Consider the following 17,243-nt stretch of genomic DNA (forward strand, 5'->3'; position numbering starts at 1 on the left):
CCAAAGTAGAACTACCACTGGCCTGCAAGCTGGAGATTTCCTACCTCTGTTCTAGGGCTACAAAAGGCACAAACAGCTGAGTAATGCTCTATTATTCCAAAGAAGCAGTGACTGTTAGAAAGATCATCAAGGGAACTTTCTTTAGCAGATTTCAGGCACTAGTTGGCTTTTCTTGATTCCTAAACAACTCAAGGCTGGAATTAGACATGGGATATCTTTGTGTACCATTGAAAACATGACACACACACACACACACACACACACACACATTTCTGTAGTCATCATCCCCTAAAACTATGTAATGCAAAGCATGTGATGTCACTATCTGAATGATACTTATAACTGTTGACACAAAGAGACAACAGACAAAACAAAATGATGAGAGAAGGAACAGGACTGCCCAAGCCAGGTTTGTGCTGAAGCAGAACCTGGAAAGGATTGGGTTCTGGGGCAGAGTACAAGAAGAAGGGTTTCAGGACCATGGGCAGCAGTTTTGTTGCTTAGAGCAGGAAGGAGCAAGTTGTCTCAGTACTGAATTGTTGCAATTACCAAAGCTTCATAGTCTGGCTTGAAAAATTCTAGACTGAAGCTTGGATACCCTGCCTTCTTCTTTGAGAGAAACCAGCTACAATTAGCTACTGGTATTAATGATGCTAAAAAGTTGGTTCACTCAAGATGTTAAAATTGACAGTGCAAGTATATGCTAAAGAAGTAGACCAGTAACTCATTTTTACTACTTTTGTCATGTGATAGGAAAGCAGAATATAAGCTTTGCTGCCTGCCCACCATTCCAATTGCTATATTTGCTTCTTTTTAATTGTTCTAGGTATCCTTGTAATTTTACATACTTAGCATATAAGAAGCTTAATCTGAGATTCCTTATATGATGCATGAAGTAGGAGTTGCATGTGCTGAATGCCATAAAACCTTTGCATGTGTTGGAATGGCAACTGATTAAGCCTTTTTAGAAAAACACATACTTTTTTTGCATCCACCAGCTGTTTCAATCTTTATCTTGTGATACCTGTATGCTTCACAGTCTCTATTACTCTTCTTTAAAACTGCTTAAGGAGCAAGCAGTAAAATCTGTTTAGATGAATAAATCAGATAGTACATTTTTTTTTAAAAAAAAATCTTTCTCTCTCATGCATTCTACAATGCAAGGATATGCATAAAAAGTGGCTGCTAATATCAGGGTTAGGATTGTGAGCCAAGGCATCGTGGTTAGATTGCTGATATCAATCAGATAGCTGAACACTTTCCAGGAACCTTCCAGCACTGAGGCATGCATCATCTGCTGTCCTGGTTTTCATTCAAATCTTTTAACTCTTGCAGCCATTCTAGTGACAAGCATCCCTACAGCAGTGGCTGAAGGGGATCGGTATGGTATGCATGAGCATACCGTTTTTCTGCTTTGCTGTCCTTTGCTGTTTGTGTGTGAGGTTCAAGATTAAATTGGAGAAAAATCTCTGATCAGAAACTGAACATTTTTCCAGCCTCACTCTGTCAAGCTGCACATGCTGAACAGCAGGGGGGATGCAGTAAAGGAGGCAAAGGATGAGCTGGAAGCAACAAGGAAAATAGGGAGGGCGAGGATATAAAGGAAAAGGGAGCTTTATATGGGGGAGTGAGAGCAAAATATACTCTCAGTAGAGATAATAGGAGAGGCAGAGGGAGGGAGGGCCAGATATCAGCAGCTCACAAGTGGCAAAAGCTGGAATGCCAAGAAATTTGGGAGGCTGGCATGGTTAAAATTAACCAGCTACATGCGATCCCAGCTTGTATAGCAGCAGACAACAAAGAACACAGGAATTTTCCCAGATAAAAGACAGTATCTTTCCTCCTATAGTACACCTCCATCCTCACCTATGGAAGCACACCATGAGGTCTCAACAATCTGTGTTTTCCCTGCAATGATCCATTTCAACTCCTTGGACCAGTAGAGAATCAGAGCATATGTACCTTGAGGGACTGGCATATCCTCAAAATTGGAGCCACCTAAATGAGTCTAAAACAGCTCTGGGATGAGAATATGGGAATGCTAAAAGAGCCTGTGCCATACAGTTCATTGAGGGTGCATAAATTAATATCAATGCTGCTTTTTTGTAAAGGTTATTTAAAGGTAGTGTTGAAAATAAAAGAGATCATTATATAGCACGGTAATACGAATATCAGCAGTCGGTCTCATAAACAGTTGGGCCTTACAGTTACAGACATCTTGATTGGAAGTTGTTTGCCACCTATCCATTAATGGACCAAAATATTTGTTAGCCAAGATACACATGTTCAGCTGAGACATGGGTTTCCCCGTAAATAACTGTAACTGTGCTATGTTTTGTCGCCTTTAGAATTATTGCAAAGTTTTTGCATGCCATGCAGAAACACAACAGAGCCAGTACAGCTCAGCAGGAAGAGTCTAGGGTTTCAGTGTTGAGGACCACACAGCAAATCCACCCCCCTTAATTATGAAGCTTACAGGGTGGTCTTGGGCAAGTTCCTGCATCTCAGCTGAACTGAACCCACAAGGTTTCTGTGAGGTTTGAAGGAGAGAGCCCTGTATTGTCTGTGCTGAACTCCTTGGAGGAATGGCTAACGACAAATGTGAAAAGCAAACGGATAGCTCTGGTGTATACGCATGATGTCAATCTTCACACTGCAGGCAGAAAGTTGGAAGCTAAATGAATCCATTGAAAACCAAGGTTGGCCTGAGTGTGCAAACGACTCAAAGAGTTTCTTGGGCCAGGAATGTTTTCAGACAGATTCCAGTGGGGTAGTCAATATAGTGAGTTACAGATTGGCTGTAACATACATTTTTGACTGGAGCCCACTTGACCAGATGTTTGTAGCCCACAGCTGCACATGCTACAATAAATCTGTTGATCATTAAAGTGCCACAGGATTCTTGTTAGTATATCTTGAGGCTGTGATCCACACATTGCGCCTCTGCCACCTTTTTGACAGTTGCTGCATGATCCCTCCTGTGGGTGCTTGAGCCAGCAAAACATCTTTTTAGGATGGTGGTATTCTTGACAGATTTGTTTGTTTCGTATTAGCAGATTTTTCATTTATTGTAATATTAGCAATAAATACTGATAGAAATGAAGGTGAAAAATGTGCCATAACTATTAGAATAAAGATAAAAATGTAAGTTAGTATCTGGTCATGATACAGTGGTACCCTACTTAACCGTACTTAACCTGAAACTGTTCTTAACCTGAAGCACCACTTTAGCTAATGGGGCCTCCTGCTGCTGTCGCGATGCCGGAGCCCGATTTCTGTTCTCATCCTGAAGCAAAGTTCTTAACCTAAAGCACTATTTCTGGGTTAGCAGAGTCTTTAACCTGAAGCGTATGTAACCTGAAGCGTATGTAACATGAGGTACCACTGTATTAGGTTGTTTTTAACTATCACCTTATTTTACAGTAGATCAGTAATTTCTTGTTTATACTGAAAGTATGTTTCAGTTTTGCATTGGACACACACCATAGTAAAAAAATAATAAACCAGTTGCTTTGACCATGGTTACAGCCTAAGCAAGTATACTGATTTCTCTAGAAATGTAGACTATATTCAGACAACTGGCAGGGCCCAGAGATTATAAAAAGCAATTAGATTCTAGATAATTCCCAGAATAAAAGAGAGAAGGCAGAAGAAAAGTGAATTAGAGCACTAATAAGGAGGGTTCCCCCCCCCAGCCAGTTCCATAGTGAAAAGTATGGCATTATGTGTATCTAGGTGAAAGCAAGGGGAGGAAAAAGTCTACTGTCAAATACTGAAGTAGACAATTGAGGTGTCCTATATTTACGGTAATTACAGGAACACTCAAAGGAGCATGTGCTTCTGCAGCTAAAGCCAGATCCAGCACTGGCCATTAGAACAGTGACCTGGTTGCTCTTAACTTGCAAAGCAACACTTTATTCTTCTCCTTACTTCGAGTTATGGTGGGGGCAAAATTTAGTTTTGAAAACCAGTTTTATTCAAATAATCCAGAAATGGCTATATGATACTGTTCGTTGCATTTATAGACAATGGTACCTCCGATTACAGACGCTCCAAGTTACAGACTTCACTAGCCTAGAAATAGTACCTTGGGTTAAGAACTTTGCTTCAGGATGAGAACAGAAATCACGCAGCGATGGTGTGTCAGCGGCAGTGGGAGGCCCCATTAGCTAAAGTGATACCTCAGGTTAAGAACAGTTTCAGGTTAAGAACAGACCTCCAGAACAAATTAAGTTTTTAACCCGAGGTACCACTGTACTACCTTTATACTGAAGCACCAATGATGGTGGTTTACAATTTAAAATATTGACACAAACGAATGGTGCAAAATATTCTCAGACTGATTTCAAGATCTGATAGCACTCCCTCTCTGAAGTAATACCAGCTTGGTGTAGTGGATAGAGTGTTGGACTAGGACCTGGGAGACCCGGGTTCAAGTCAGTGCTCAGCCTAGGTTGCCATATTTCAAAAAGTAAAAACCAGGACACCCCAAAAGTTGAGCCTTTTAAAAAAAGAAACCCCCAAAATTGTTGAGCTTTCTTTTACAAAAACACCAAAAAAGCAAGTTTGAGACTTGCCTAAAATCCAGTACAAAGTACAACATTTCAGAGGCATGGTAGGCCGAGCTCAGCCATGAAGCTCACTGGGTCAACTTGGACAGTCGCTGTCTCTCACCCCAGCCCACCTCAAAGGGTTATTTGTGGGCGTTAAATGCGGAGCTCCTTGGAGGAATAGCTGGGGTCTAAATGCAAATAATAATAATGATGATGATGTAATTTTGACCATTACACTCTTTATTCTTTTGCAACTCTGTTACTGTTCTCCTCTTCAGTTGGCCAGATGTACTGTACAGGCTGCTGTGCAGGATTTGAAAGATTCTACAGTATTCAGTTCAGGAACACAAACTCTCTTTCTGTTTGATCATCAGAAAAGTAGCTACCCAAGTCTGTTGCAGCAAAAATGACAAAGAATTCTGCAATGACTTAAAGACTAGTTTATTTATGAGCTTTCATAGGCAAAATCTCCCATCATCAGATTTAAGCCTGCTACACCTAATAAAGCAGATTCTAGTCTTCAAAAGCTGACACTACAATATATTTCCCGGTCTTTAAGAACTCTGTGTTGATGTATTTATGTTCACCACTGTAGAAAATGTGTTAAAAAAACTAACAACAGGGAGGCGAGGTGGACAGTTGACTGATTCTGGTTGGGTGATGGTGCCTAAAGAAGCTTCATCCTACAAGCAGTGTTAACTTATTCAGGAATCAAGATGTACAGTTTTCATCTTGTTCACAAATTTAACTGTAATAGCACTTTCTCTTCTGTGTTAAGCATTCAGAGTCAAAGGGATGAGCACAGAGATGCCCACAAATGACAAGTCAGCCAAGATGCACAGCCTGGCAAGCATGTAAAGTAATGAATATAGAACAGCAGATTGCAAAAACAGCACAACAGTAGACGAAAAGCAATTTTCCTGACTTTTCCTTTCAAGCAAATTATATTATAGCTTCAGCTTGGCAGAACATCAAAACGTCTGCATAGACAACCTCTGCTCCCTTACTGCTATTCTGTGACTTGATTTGGAGAAGAGAAGTAATTTAATATTTTTCAATTTTGTTTGATTTTTGTGCAAAATGGAAAGGAGTAAATGTTTTTTCCTCTTCTTTCCTGATAGGGCATGCAATGAATTTTTGATAGAATCAGAGCTGTCAGCAGCTGTACCTTGCAAAATATTTTGCAACTTGATGGGCTTCTCATGCCAAAGAGATTATAGTCTACTTAAGGCTTTGTTATAATTAATATATCCCAATAGGTCCTCTTAGAGTCTGCATATGACCATCTATTTCAATGACATGACACACCTATAAATTATATTTGTTCCTGTAATGTAGGCAGAAGTATGTAGCTCACCAAATGTGAAATAAAAACAGAACACAGCTTTAGTGATAAACCAGTACTGGTATGATTCAAAATACTTTCCACTGAGAGAGGGTAGATATTCTTCCCTCCCCCTCCCCAATTTGAATATTGGGACCCGACCTGTTGCAAACATGCAATGCACCATAGTGGAAATAGCCTAAAACTATGTTTTAAAATCTGATTTAAAGACAAATCACCCATAGATACTGCTAAGTGCTACTGAATTCAGTGGTTCTTATTCTCAGGTAAAGGCACTAGGATGGCTGCCTCAGTTCGGGACAAGAATAGATCAGGTATAGAAAGAATTGTGACCTGTCGTTTATGTGCTACGGGAATGAGCTAATAATGTAGCTGAGCTAAACCTATTATATATGGCTCAGAAAGACTAGCTCAAGAAGAGAAATGTACCATTTTTAGTATTTATGAGATTACAGAATTGTTTAATGAAACTCAAAACAAGATTAATGAATAAATTTGTGGTTATCAGACTGATCAAACAAGGAAGAATTCTGTTGGAAAGGAAATTATTTGCTCTGCGCATGGGAATTGCCTTTTAAATAAAATTTCAGTGTCCATTCAAGATCTAGAGATAAGAAGTATTCCAGAGTTAATTGGCAGAGAACAAACACAGGGTAATATTTTGGCTTCATTGTACCCATGATTCTGCAGGAATTCAGACTCAATAGCTTTATTTTGGAATGTAGAAGAGAAATGCAACCGTATCTACAACTCATTCCTACCACTAAGAATTTAGGAATGCTAACTATTGTGCCCCAGTGTTCAGTGTGTAGTTTTAATCTAATCCATACAAATTGATCCTAGTTCAAGTACCTTGGCAGCTGATTTTATCCACTTTTTGCTTTGCATTGTAGACTATGTTCAGGGGGATAAAGTCTCTTGCTGTCCCGTCTGTATTTAGTGTCTGACAGTATGTGTCTCAGATCATGGCATCTTGGGTCTAGCTGGTTGTCAATCACGCATTTAAGAAACAAAGGGAAATGCTACAGAGGAGCTTCCTTCCAAGGTTATGTGCACGGACCATGCTCAGAAGGGTCCACCCTGGCTATGCCTAATGCTGGCCTTGTAATTGCACTTTGAAGGAATACAAACCACTCAAGAGTTCAACATGGGCGTCTTGTAGCAGCCGGTCATTGATTTGCTGTCAGAAGATAATGAAGGCCAAGGTTATTGTCACAAAATGACACTGTAAGCTAGCATACATCATCTTCACCTTTACCTCTTCCTTGTTTTATTTTATTTTGTTTTTAATTTGCCTTTCCCTCTGGATCAGATGCTATTTTAAACTGGCATTCTCCAATCTAGGGTCACAGTGTAAACCTATAGAAGTTTACTCATAAGTAACTGAGTTTGGTGGGCTTATTTAAGTAGATCTAGCATGGCAGTAGTGTGACCTGGTCTGCCACCATGTAAGATTCCACAGTTTCCGTCTGCATCTTGGTGTCCATCTGCTCTTGTAATATTAGTTGTTGTGTTGAACTCTGCCTAAGCCTATGGAACCAGAATGGCAATAATATTTATGGCAATATGTGCTATATCTGGTATTCGAATGGGAATGTGTTGAAGTAGTATATATGAGTTTAACACGGCTCTATCCCTTGACCTGCATGGTGATTATGATGCTTTATTAAATTTGTATACTGCACTTCAACTGAAGATCTCAGGGCAGTTCACAGCATAAAATACAGAATATAACAACAAAGTACTTAATAAAGACAAGAACAAAAACAAAATAAACCAATAACCCCTCCTTCCACAAACGCGTGTTAAACTACAGTGGTACCTGAGGTTACATATGCTTCAGGTTACAGACTCCACTAACCCAGAAGTAGTGCTTTCAGATTAAGAACTTTGCTTCAGGATGAGAACAGAAATCGGGCTCCAGCGGTGCGGCAGCAGCAGGAGGCCCCATTAGCTAGAGTGGTGCTTCAGGTTAAGAACAGTTTCAGGTTAAGTACGGACCTCCGGAACGAATTAAGTACTTAACCTGAGGTACCACTGTACACAGATTGTTAATCAGCCAAAGACCCAGTTGAAGAAGAACATTTTCACCTGGTGCAAAAAGAAGTATAATGAAGGTGCCAGATGAACCTCTCTGGGGAGAACATTCACAAACAGGGAGTCACTGCAGAAAAGTCCGTGTTGCCACCCTCCAGACCTCTTGTGGAGGAAGTATGCAAATGGTGATGAACACAGAGTCTGGGTCAGCTCATATGGGAAGAGGTAGTCCTTGAGGTATTGTGGTCCTGAGCAGTTTAAGGCTTTATAGATTAAAACCAGCACTTGGAATTGGAAACCCTATAGCTACTGCAGCCTTCAAGAAGGGTAGTTACACAAATCATCAAAAAACCCACCCCCCATGACCTTCATGTAATTCAGCAACTATGGGCATTTCGCCCTTACTTACTTTGTGTCTCACCTTAATGTAATTTACTTGTCATTTTTTCAAACAGCTTCCGATAAATTGACAGATAAAACATTATGTTTGTGAGGGGTGGTGTGTGTGCAATCAACCACATTTGAAACAGAGCAGGCAGGAAGATTCCATGAGCTGACTCAAGGGCTCAGTCAGAGGAGAAAGAATGTTATTCTAGGGTGGAACACAAATTGATAATAGGAACAAAATTGCCACATCATTTCCCAAGAATAATCCCATTAACTGGAGCAGAATCTACTTCTTTCTAAATTGATTTTGGCATTATTATACTCCATCCACTCAACATTATTCCAGAAGTCTGGTACCCTACACCATAATGGGGAGCATGGGGGTGAGGAAATACACTGCTGTGTACCGTACTTCTTCTTTTGTGTATTCTTAACTTTTAGTGAGGTGTAGTATTGTGGATGTATCAAAACCTTCGCAGCTTCGGTGACTCTGGAATCATCTAACAAGCATTTTCTTCCATTATAAACTCACAACGCTTACAAATCGTGTGTGTTTGAAATTCCGTCAGGCTGAAGGTGGAGGCACAAATGTTGCTTTGCAAATGGGTTTACGGAGAATAGCATACATCAATTAACCTATTTTAAATTGTGAGGAATTGGAAATGTTCGTCATTTTCTTTGCCCTGTACTAAGCTTTTAATCTAAGCTCATGAGAGGATAAAAAAGCTTTAAACAACTGACTTGGAAAGCAAAGAGAAGAGAAGTTCTCTCAGATGTATGATTTTAAAAGCTTGTGTTACATATCTAGAAAGCACCAGTCCTCTCCTTTTTATACCCTTTTATAATGGGAAAACACACAGGATGCTCAAGGAAATGAAATTGACAGGTGCATTTCAAGCCAAGTAAATGAACCGTTTCTTCCCAGAGCAATAAACTAGCTAGTAATTTTGATTGGCACAAGAGATTATCAAGGCAAATACGCAATCCAGTTTCTTCATTTAAAAAGAAATGATAATGTCCACAAACATTGGAAGTATAGATCCTTTCCCCCTCCAGTGCCTGTGAAAAGTATTTTTCTGCGATATGTTGAGTTACTGGCCTCAATGTAGACAATGCTAAACTGGGCTTACTGGGTTTCCTAGCTCAAAAGGAAATTGCACTACGAATGATAGCAGAAGGCCGAATGTCGGGGAAGTCAAACATAGCAACTGCTTTCTCTTAAAACTCCTGCCAGAATACTGCAATTCTCAGCAGCACCCTGGAATACTGAGAACAATGGGAACTACATTCCCCATGATTCTCAGCATTCTTGGAAGGTGCTGTCATCATGTGCATCTGTTTGCAGGGCTGTGGGCTCATTTCACTAACCTGATGCCATGGAAGAGCCTGATGCCTTGAACCCTTGGCAAACAGTTCAGGCCTGGAGACATTAGGGCTGTAAAGATTAATTTCAAATTAAAACAGAATGGGTATGGAAGGACACATAAAATGCAATGGCTGAATCTTCCCACCTTCCCACCTCAATAGTAAACTACAACAATAGTATCTGAGCTCAAATGGACATAGGAAGAATGTAAAAGAAACTTAAATAACATTAAAATAAATGACCCCACCCTATCTGATCCACCAAATGTTTGCTCGCATTGAATGGCTTTATTTTGCACAGGATATGGTTCTGGGTAGCATCAATGGGAAGGCAGTTACTTAACTGAAGAGCAGCGTTTTAATGTACCTTTTTACATATCCACATGGTGTTCTTACCTTGCTTAAGGTTCAAGCTAGTGCATGCCACCTCTGAACCGACATGTCTACAAATGTAAAGAACCTTGTATTGTCACAAGCTGGTAAGGTTATAGGTACATTTTCCCTTGGCATGAGATCCAGAGAAATTAGAGATGGCAGCCTAGCTAGGCCCTGTGCCAAGTGAGAACCAGGATGGTGGTTGGACTTTGGTTGGTGACAGGAACCCTTAATAGAATTGGTTCCATGTAACAGCCTTACTCAATTGTCCTCGGGGGGCAGTCATGCTTGTGCTCCTCTAAATGGTTTAAGCACCTCCTGGATTGAGGTTCTAGCCTTCCCGGAGCTCATCTTGGTTTTTTTTTTTTTTTAATTAATTTTTTAGAAAAAATTTCTTTTACAAATTTAAATAACACATTCACATACACTATAATGCCAAATTCTTTTGGACTTCCCCCCGCTCCCTCCACAATCCTCATAATTTTATATTTATTTCACATTTCCTTTATAATTGTATTGCCAGTTAATAAATCTTTACAACTCTTAACCCTCTCGCAATACCCTTTCTCATCACAAAGCCTCTTTAAATCCAACTAGCGTTGTTTGTTCATCACAAATATTTTCCAGATAAATCGTAAACTTTCTCCAGTCCTGTGTGAACTTGTGATCTTTCTGGTATCTAATTTTCCCTGTCAGTTTATCTAGTTCAGCAAAGTCCATCAATTTCCGTCTCCATTCTTCCAATGTTGGTAATTCTTCTTGTTTCCATTTTTGAGCCATTAAAATTCTTGCCGCAGTCACCGCATATTGAAAAAGTTTATAATCACTTCTATTAATTTCTCTTCCTGTAATTCCTAACAAGAAAGCTTCTGGTTTCTTCACAAACGTGTATTTAAACATCCTTTTCAACTCATTATATATCATTTCCCAGAAGCCTTTTACTTTCTTACACTCCCACCACATATGGTAAAATGTCCCTTCCCTCTCTTTACACTTCCAACATTTGTTACATGTCTTATACATTTTTGCTAATTTTACGGGAGTGATATACCATCTGTATACCATTTTCATAATATTTTCCTTTATCGTCATGCATGCAGTGAATTTCATATTTTCCTTCCACACCTTCTCCCAATCTGCTAACTGTATATTATAACCAAAATCCCTGGCCCAATGTATCATAACTGATTTAACTTCTTCGTCCTTTGTTTGCCATTCCAATAACATTTTGTACATTTTTGACAATACCTTATAATCATTATTAATTATTTCTTTCTGGAATCTAGACTCTCCTTCAATATATTTCCTCTCTTTACAATCCTTCTTAAACATCTCATTTGTTTGGAAGTAGTGCAACCAATCATATACATATTTTTTAACTTGTTCATATGGCTTCAATTTCCATTTCCCCCCTTCTTTAATTACAATGTCTCCATAAGTCTTCCATTCCTCTCTCATATTTATCTTTTTGACACTCATGACCTCCAGTGGGGATAACCAATGTGGTACATTTGGTTCCAAAATATTTTGGTACCTGTCCCATGTTTCTATAAGGGCACCTCTGAAAATGTGGTTGGCAAAACTTTTATGAGCTTTCTTCTTTCCTAACCATAAGTAGGCATGCCAGCCAAACCTATTGTCAAACCCTTCCAAGTCCAGTAGCTTGTTATCTTTTAGTGTTATCCAATCCTTTATCCACCAGAGACAAGATGCTTCATAGTAAAGTTTCAGGTCCGGCAGGGCGAAGCCACCTCTTTCTTTCGCATCAGTTAGTAGTTTAAATTGTATTCGTGGCTTTTTGCCCTGCCAGATATATTTTGAAATCATTCTTTGCCAATCTCTGAAGATCTTTGTCCCCTTGATTATTGGGATCATTTGAAATAAAAACAACATCCTTGGAAGCACGCTCATCTTGATTGAAGAAATTCTGCCCCAAAAAGATAACTTCATCCTACTCCACACTTCGAGGTCTCTCTTAATATTGTTCCAAGTTGTCACATAATTGTTTTGGAATAAGTCAATGTTTTTTTGGGTTAACCATATTCCTAAATATTTTACCTTCTTCGCCACTTCCATCTCTGTTTCTCTTTGCACTTCTTCAATCATACTTTGATCCAAGTTCTTCACCATAAGTTTAGTTTTCCTTTTATTTAATACAAATCCGGCCACTCTTCCAAATTGATCAATTTCTTTTATGCTCATCTTGGTAACTCATTTAGTATGTTGACTTAATTGAGGTGCTAAAGTATTTTCTGGTTTGTTTGCTGTTTCCAGTAGGAGACATGAAGTTAAACGGAACCAAACCTTAGCACATTTCCCCTCAAATATTTTCCAAAATATTTACATTGTACACTTTTCCTCAGGAAGGTGGTCCGGCAAATGTGCTTACACAGAAGATGCTCCAATAATTTAACAGATTTATTACAGAAAATGATACTAAACAGCTATTTTATATGTCAGCTTTAAAGCTTGTGAAAGGCAACTAAACACATGCATAAGACCAGTACATAAATCAGCCCAATAAAACAGCTTTGTAAATATTTATGCACTCAGTGCTCTCAGTTTCACGCTCGCTTCCTTTACCTCCACCTCTTAAATTTCCTCTCTCTTTAGTTTATGGCTGTGAGTGGTTTTGGTTGTCTGCCTGGCATTGCTTAATTACTTACTGCTTCCTCTGGTATCATGTACCATAATCCTAAATCTTCACAAACTCTGATTACCTTAGGAATTGGATGCAGTTATTCCATTAAGTCTAAATGGAACCCTTGTGGGAGTAAAAGGGGACTCTACAGGGTGAATTTACTGCCTCAGTGGTAGTAACCCATTGGAGGTAGCAGCCAGGCAAAAGTGGGCAAAGGGCCAATCCCCACTGCTAGTGAAAGAGCCCACAGTTCTGTGCTGATTTCTTCCTCTTCCCCATATTAGCTCTGGTGCCTTCTTGCTCAGGCAGCTGGAGGGCAGTTCACTCAGTCAGCCTTTCCGTTTCTTTGAGGCATTGGAATGCTAATGGAATTGAGATATTGAATGGGGGTGTACAGAAATGGGGAACCTCCGGGCCTTGTTGCACCACATCTTATTATCCATGACGACTGGCCATGTTGGCTGTGGCTGATGGAAGCTGGAGCGAAGGGCAAGCAGGGCACAGTCCTGTTCACAGTCAGTGAACACGTGGCGCAATGATAGGACAGTCCGCTTTGCACCTCAGTATAAAAGGCTAGTTCATATACATTTAGAAACATAGGAAGCTGCCATACACTGAGTCAGACCATTGGTCCATCTAAGTCAGTGTTGTCTCCACTGACCGGCAGCAGCTACAAGATTCTAGACTGGGTTCTTTCCCAGTTCTACCTGGCAGTGCCAGTGATTGAACCTGGAACCTTCTGTATGCAAAGCAGATACTTTATCTCTTTAAATTTCTTGATGTGTTATTACTTGGTTCCTCAACACATTATGATTTGTGACTGAATATGTGAACTGAATCTACTGCAGAGTAATTTTGTTCATTCATTAATCACTCCCTTCTATCTTTCCATCCAGTGGGCCCACAAGATGGTATACAATTTGTGTATGCAGTGATTGCTCTATGGTGGGTCACTGGTGCATGCAAGTCAGTACTTAATGTTGCAGTTGCCAGGTGATGGCCACACATGTGCAGACCAGCCCAAAGTGACGAGAGGTCTCCCATATGATAAAATTGCCAAGTATCACACCATGCGAAAGCTAGAAAGCAAGGATCTCTGAAAAAGTTGTTGACATGATCTTACCATGTTACACGTGTTTCACTCATTGGAGCATTTTTACTAGTAAATATAGAGGGGAAACCACCTCATGGTGAGTACTTAACCGAAAAGGTAGATCAACCCCTGGGCCATTTGCAAATGGTTACTATTTAGTTTCATAGAAAAGGGTTGGTGCCGTTTCTTGTGGGGAAATGGGGTGCTCCCTCCAATGACTTAATCTGGCACATTCTGGTTGGACCCTATTTTAATCACCCTGTGCTGGAAAGACGCAGCTGACTATTAATCTAACTATGCTATGAAAAGTTCTGGAGCTTTGCCATAATGGGAAAATTAACATGCTATCTAAGAACTCTGAGAGATAATAAAACTACAGACTACACAAACTGGCAAGATTTTATTTCGTTTATTGATAATAATGATGCATACATACAGGTGCCAGACGAATACACCTGTTTCTTCTTTTAGGAGCCAGTGTAAAAAGCAGCTGCTTTCAAACCAGCAACATGCTGACTTCTTACAAAGCAAAATGATAGTTTTCCCTTTAACTATCTAACCCAGCTCACCTCCCTATATTTTACAACATATCCTCTTGCTTATTCAACTTTTTGCTATCATGGGCTCCTTGGGGAGGAAGGTTGGTACATAATTTCAATAAATAAATAATATGCAGGTGGCTGTACTGATCCTACATTATTTATGTTTCGTATTACGTTATGTGTTCATTTCTTTGAGATATATAATTTTCAAAATTAGCACACCCCCAAAGAAAAGAAAAAGAAAGAAGAGCCCTGGTGCCATTTGGGGTTTGTTTCTAAGTTTCTTCCTGCTGCTATAGCTATACTACAAGATTATTTTTGTAAATAGCATGAAGAACTGCCAGCAAGAATTTATAAATGTTTGATCAAATGGGTTGTTTTCCTTTGCTGAATGACACTGATCCTGAATAGTTTACACCACTGTACAAATCTTGCAGCTGCAGAGTGATTGCCTTTAAAACACTGACATTTCCAGTACATAATATTGCAAGTAATTAGTGACACCAGGGCATTACATGTGTTCCTTGTGCTACAAACAAGCAGCCTTGCTCTGTCTTCATCTCTGTGTGTGAATGTAAATCAGGAATAATGGCAGTGCAGTTAATAGGGAGTACTGGTCCCATCAGATTAGTGGGGAAGAAAGCATAAACCGTTATCAGTCTAGATCCATCCTGTATGCTAGTAAAGCAAAAGGTGCTCAGGTTTGCTTTGGAATGTTGCCCCAGAATGAAATCCCATAGTCAAGAGATGCTGACAGGCATGTAGGTCTATAATAAATGCCTTTTTCAGTTGCTGCTTTCTAAACATGTGTTGAGAACAATTCAGAAAATGAATAAAGGTGCCTATTTACACCAACACCACAACTGCTACTACAATTGTTGACTAGTTGTCTATTATCTCTACAGTGTTCATTATTTCAGCAATCCTCACAATGCTCCTGTAAGGTTGGCCGGTATTAATGCCCCCTGAAATAGTATATTTTCTGGAGCCATTACTGAGTTTGTGGCTGAGGAAGGATTTGACCTGGGGATTTAACTGGCTCACATTCTTAGCCACTATGTTCTTGAGGATCAATTTGCTTGTGCTGGGCATTTTAGGTGTTGCAAGCCCCTTGGCCATTTCTGCAGACACATTTTGTATTTTATTGTGTGGCTAGGGAAATGGAAGCCCTCAGAATTGAAGTTGTGAATACGTTTCACCGTTGTGTATTCTGCATCCTGCTGTCCCGCATGGACTCTTCCCCCAGGCTCTGTGAAGATTCGGAATAGAGACCCTGTCTCCACATTGGAAAACCTCCCATGGAAATGAAACTGTCTCAGCACTGCTGTGATAGAAAGCCTCTTTGTTTAACATGAAGCATAGAGAGAGCTATTGTGCTGCCGAACTAAGGTGTGCAAATTGCTTCCACCCCTGTCACTTTCTAACAGGATAATGTAAAATCATTCTGCAGGGACAGGAAAAATAATAATTTGTTAATTCCCCTCAGTATTCCACACTTCTTCGCCGTGTAGCTAATTTTCTCTCAATACCTTATTAACATTCACAATGGCTTTGCAGGCCCACCCTAATAGCTCTCCACTGAGGCAGGAACTGTGAAGGTGAGAGCTGACAAAGATGCTATGATGATTTTTCTCCCTTCCACGCTTCTAGGGTTTATTATTCTGGCTTCCATCCTTTGAGGGCCATCCAGATGATGAGAGTGGCCAAACTCCAGTGCAGTCACAACTTGTTTCCTCAGGCCCTGGAAACCTTGAAGGAGGTTAGTTTTGCTCGCTCTGCTTCTACCCATTCCCCTTTCCTTTGCTCTCTAACTGCTGCCATTTTCCTGACCCTCCCAGCTCACCCCCGCTGCTGAAATATTAACCACCAGTCGTTTTCCACCCACCCCACCTCCATATTTCCTTTTATCCACACTGGTACCGTGGGCAATAGCTGTGCAGCGAGGTGATGAGTCATTGCTACTTACCTAGTTTTCAGGGGTGACTTCCTTTAATATCAGTTGTTGGTAATTACTGTTCAGTAGCTGGGGGGTATCATTAATCACCCCTAACCTTGAGTGGCAAGCAGCTATTAAGATGGACGAATGAAAGAGTATTTCAGTGCCTTAGTCTGCTTCTCATGCTCCCTTTAAAATATTGATTATGTTCTGCCTAGCTGCGTGGGGAATACAGACTAAGGAGTAGGTGAAAACACATCTATGTGTCGGTAATCCTAGACAAGGAAGGGGTACTATATTGATCTGAAACTTTTAGATTAGGATTTTAACATAAAAACGGCAGAGGGGGACCAAAATCTTAAATCGGTAGGCTGGTGTCAGTAGCAGTTTGCGTCTAAAATTTGATTTTTGACAGACGTCATTTTCAAATGCTGCTATTGACAATAACACCTGATTTTCAGCTGGCAGTCTGAGTCGGAAAGCAAATGCCCCGTGAATTCTGACAAGTTTTTAATTAACAATGTCTTTTAAAAGTCACTGTGAGTGGAAGACAGTGGTGGCTGTACTGCATTTTATATTGTCAGTTTGCCAGAGGGATTCTAATTGAATCAAGTGCAAAATGGATTTTAGGATAATTTTTTTGGGGGGAGTGTTATGATATTTGATTTTTTAAAAAGAAAGAAGAAACCTTAACAGACTTCCTTTTAGAATGGTTAATAGTTTGCTGGCTGATTCAGGATTAAAATCTGTCTCAAATGCACAAATGTTCATTATATTTCCAGTGGAACATTTAGTACTTCTGCTTTGTGGACATGCTATGTGCATTCTTGCATTGTGATCACTTCATATTTGTTAAATCTGTGACCTACCTCATTCTAAGAGGTAGCAACACTCTGTTATGCCCATTGAACAGAAGACCTTCCTATATATTAATACAATATAGTGAATTAAAATTATCACCTCAATCCT

The 17,243-nt window shown here is 39.9% G+C and overlaps 1 protein-coding gene across 9 annotated transcripts in view; it reads left to right on the plus strand.

Annotated features, from left to right (window-relative positions):
- The window catches only part of SMYD3 (SET and MYND domain containing 3), a gene marked incomplete at its 5' end in the record, with an annotated part of 352,491 nt that overhangs the window by 318,676 nt on the left and 16,572 nt on the right, over positions 1–17,243 (plus strand). For all 9 annotated transcript variants that reach the window (XR_013836949.1, XR_013836950.1, XR_013836951.1 and 6 more), the window contains one exon: positions 15,989–16,097. Coding sequence is in view for 5 of the 9 variants with exons in the window: in XM_079969531.1 (XP_079825657.1) it covers positions 15,989–16,097 (109 nt within the window). The remainder of the gene's footprint in view (positions 1–15,988; positions 16,098–17,243) is intronic.

Source organism: Podarcis cretensis (assembly GCF_951804945.1).
Source record: "Podarcis cretensis genome assembly, chromosome: 3".
NCBI lineage: Eukaryota > Metazoa > Chordata > Lepidosauria > Squamata > Lacertidae > Podarcis > Podarcis cretensis.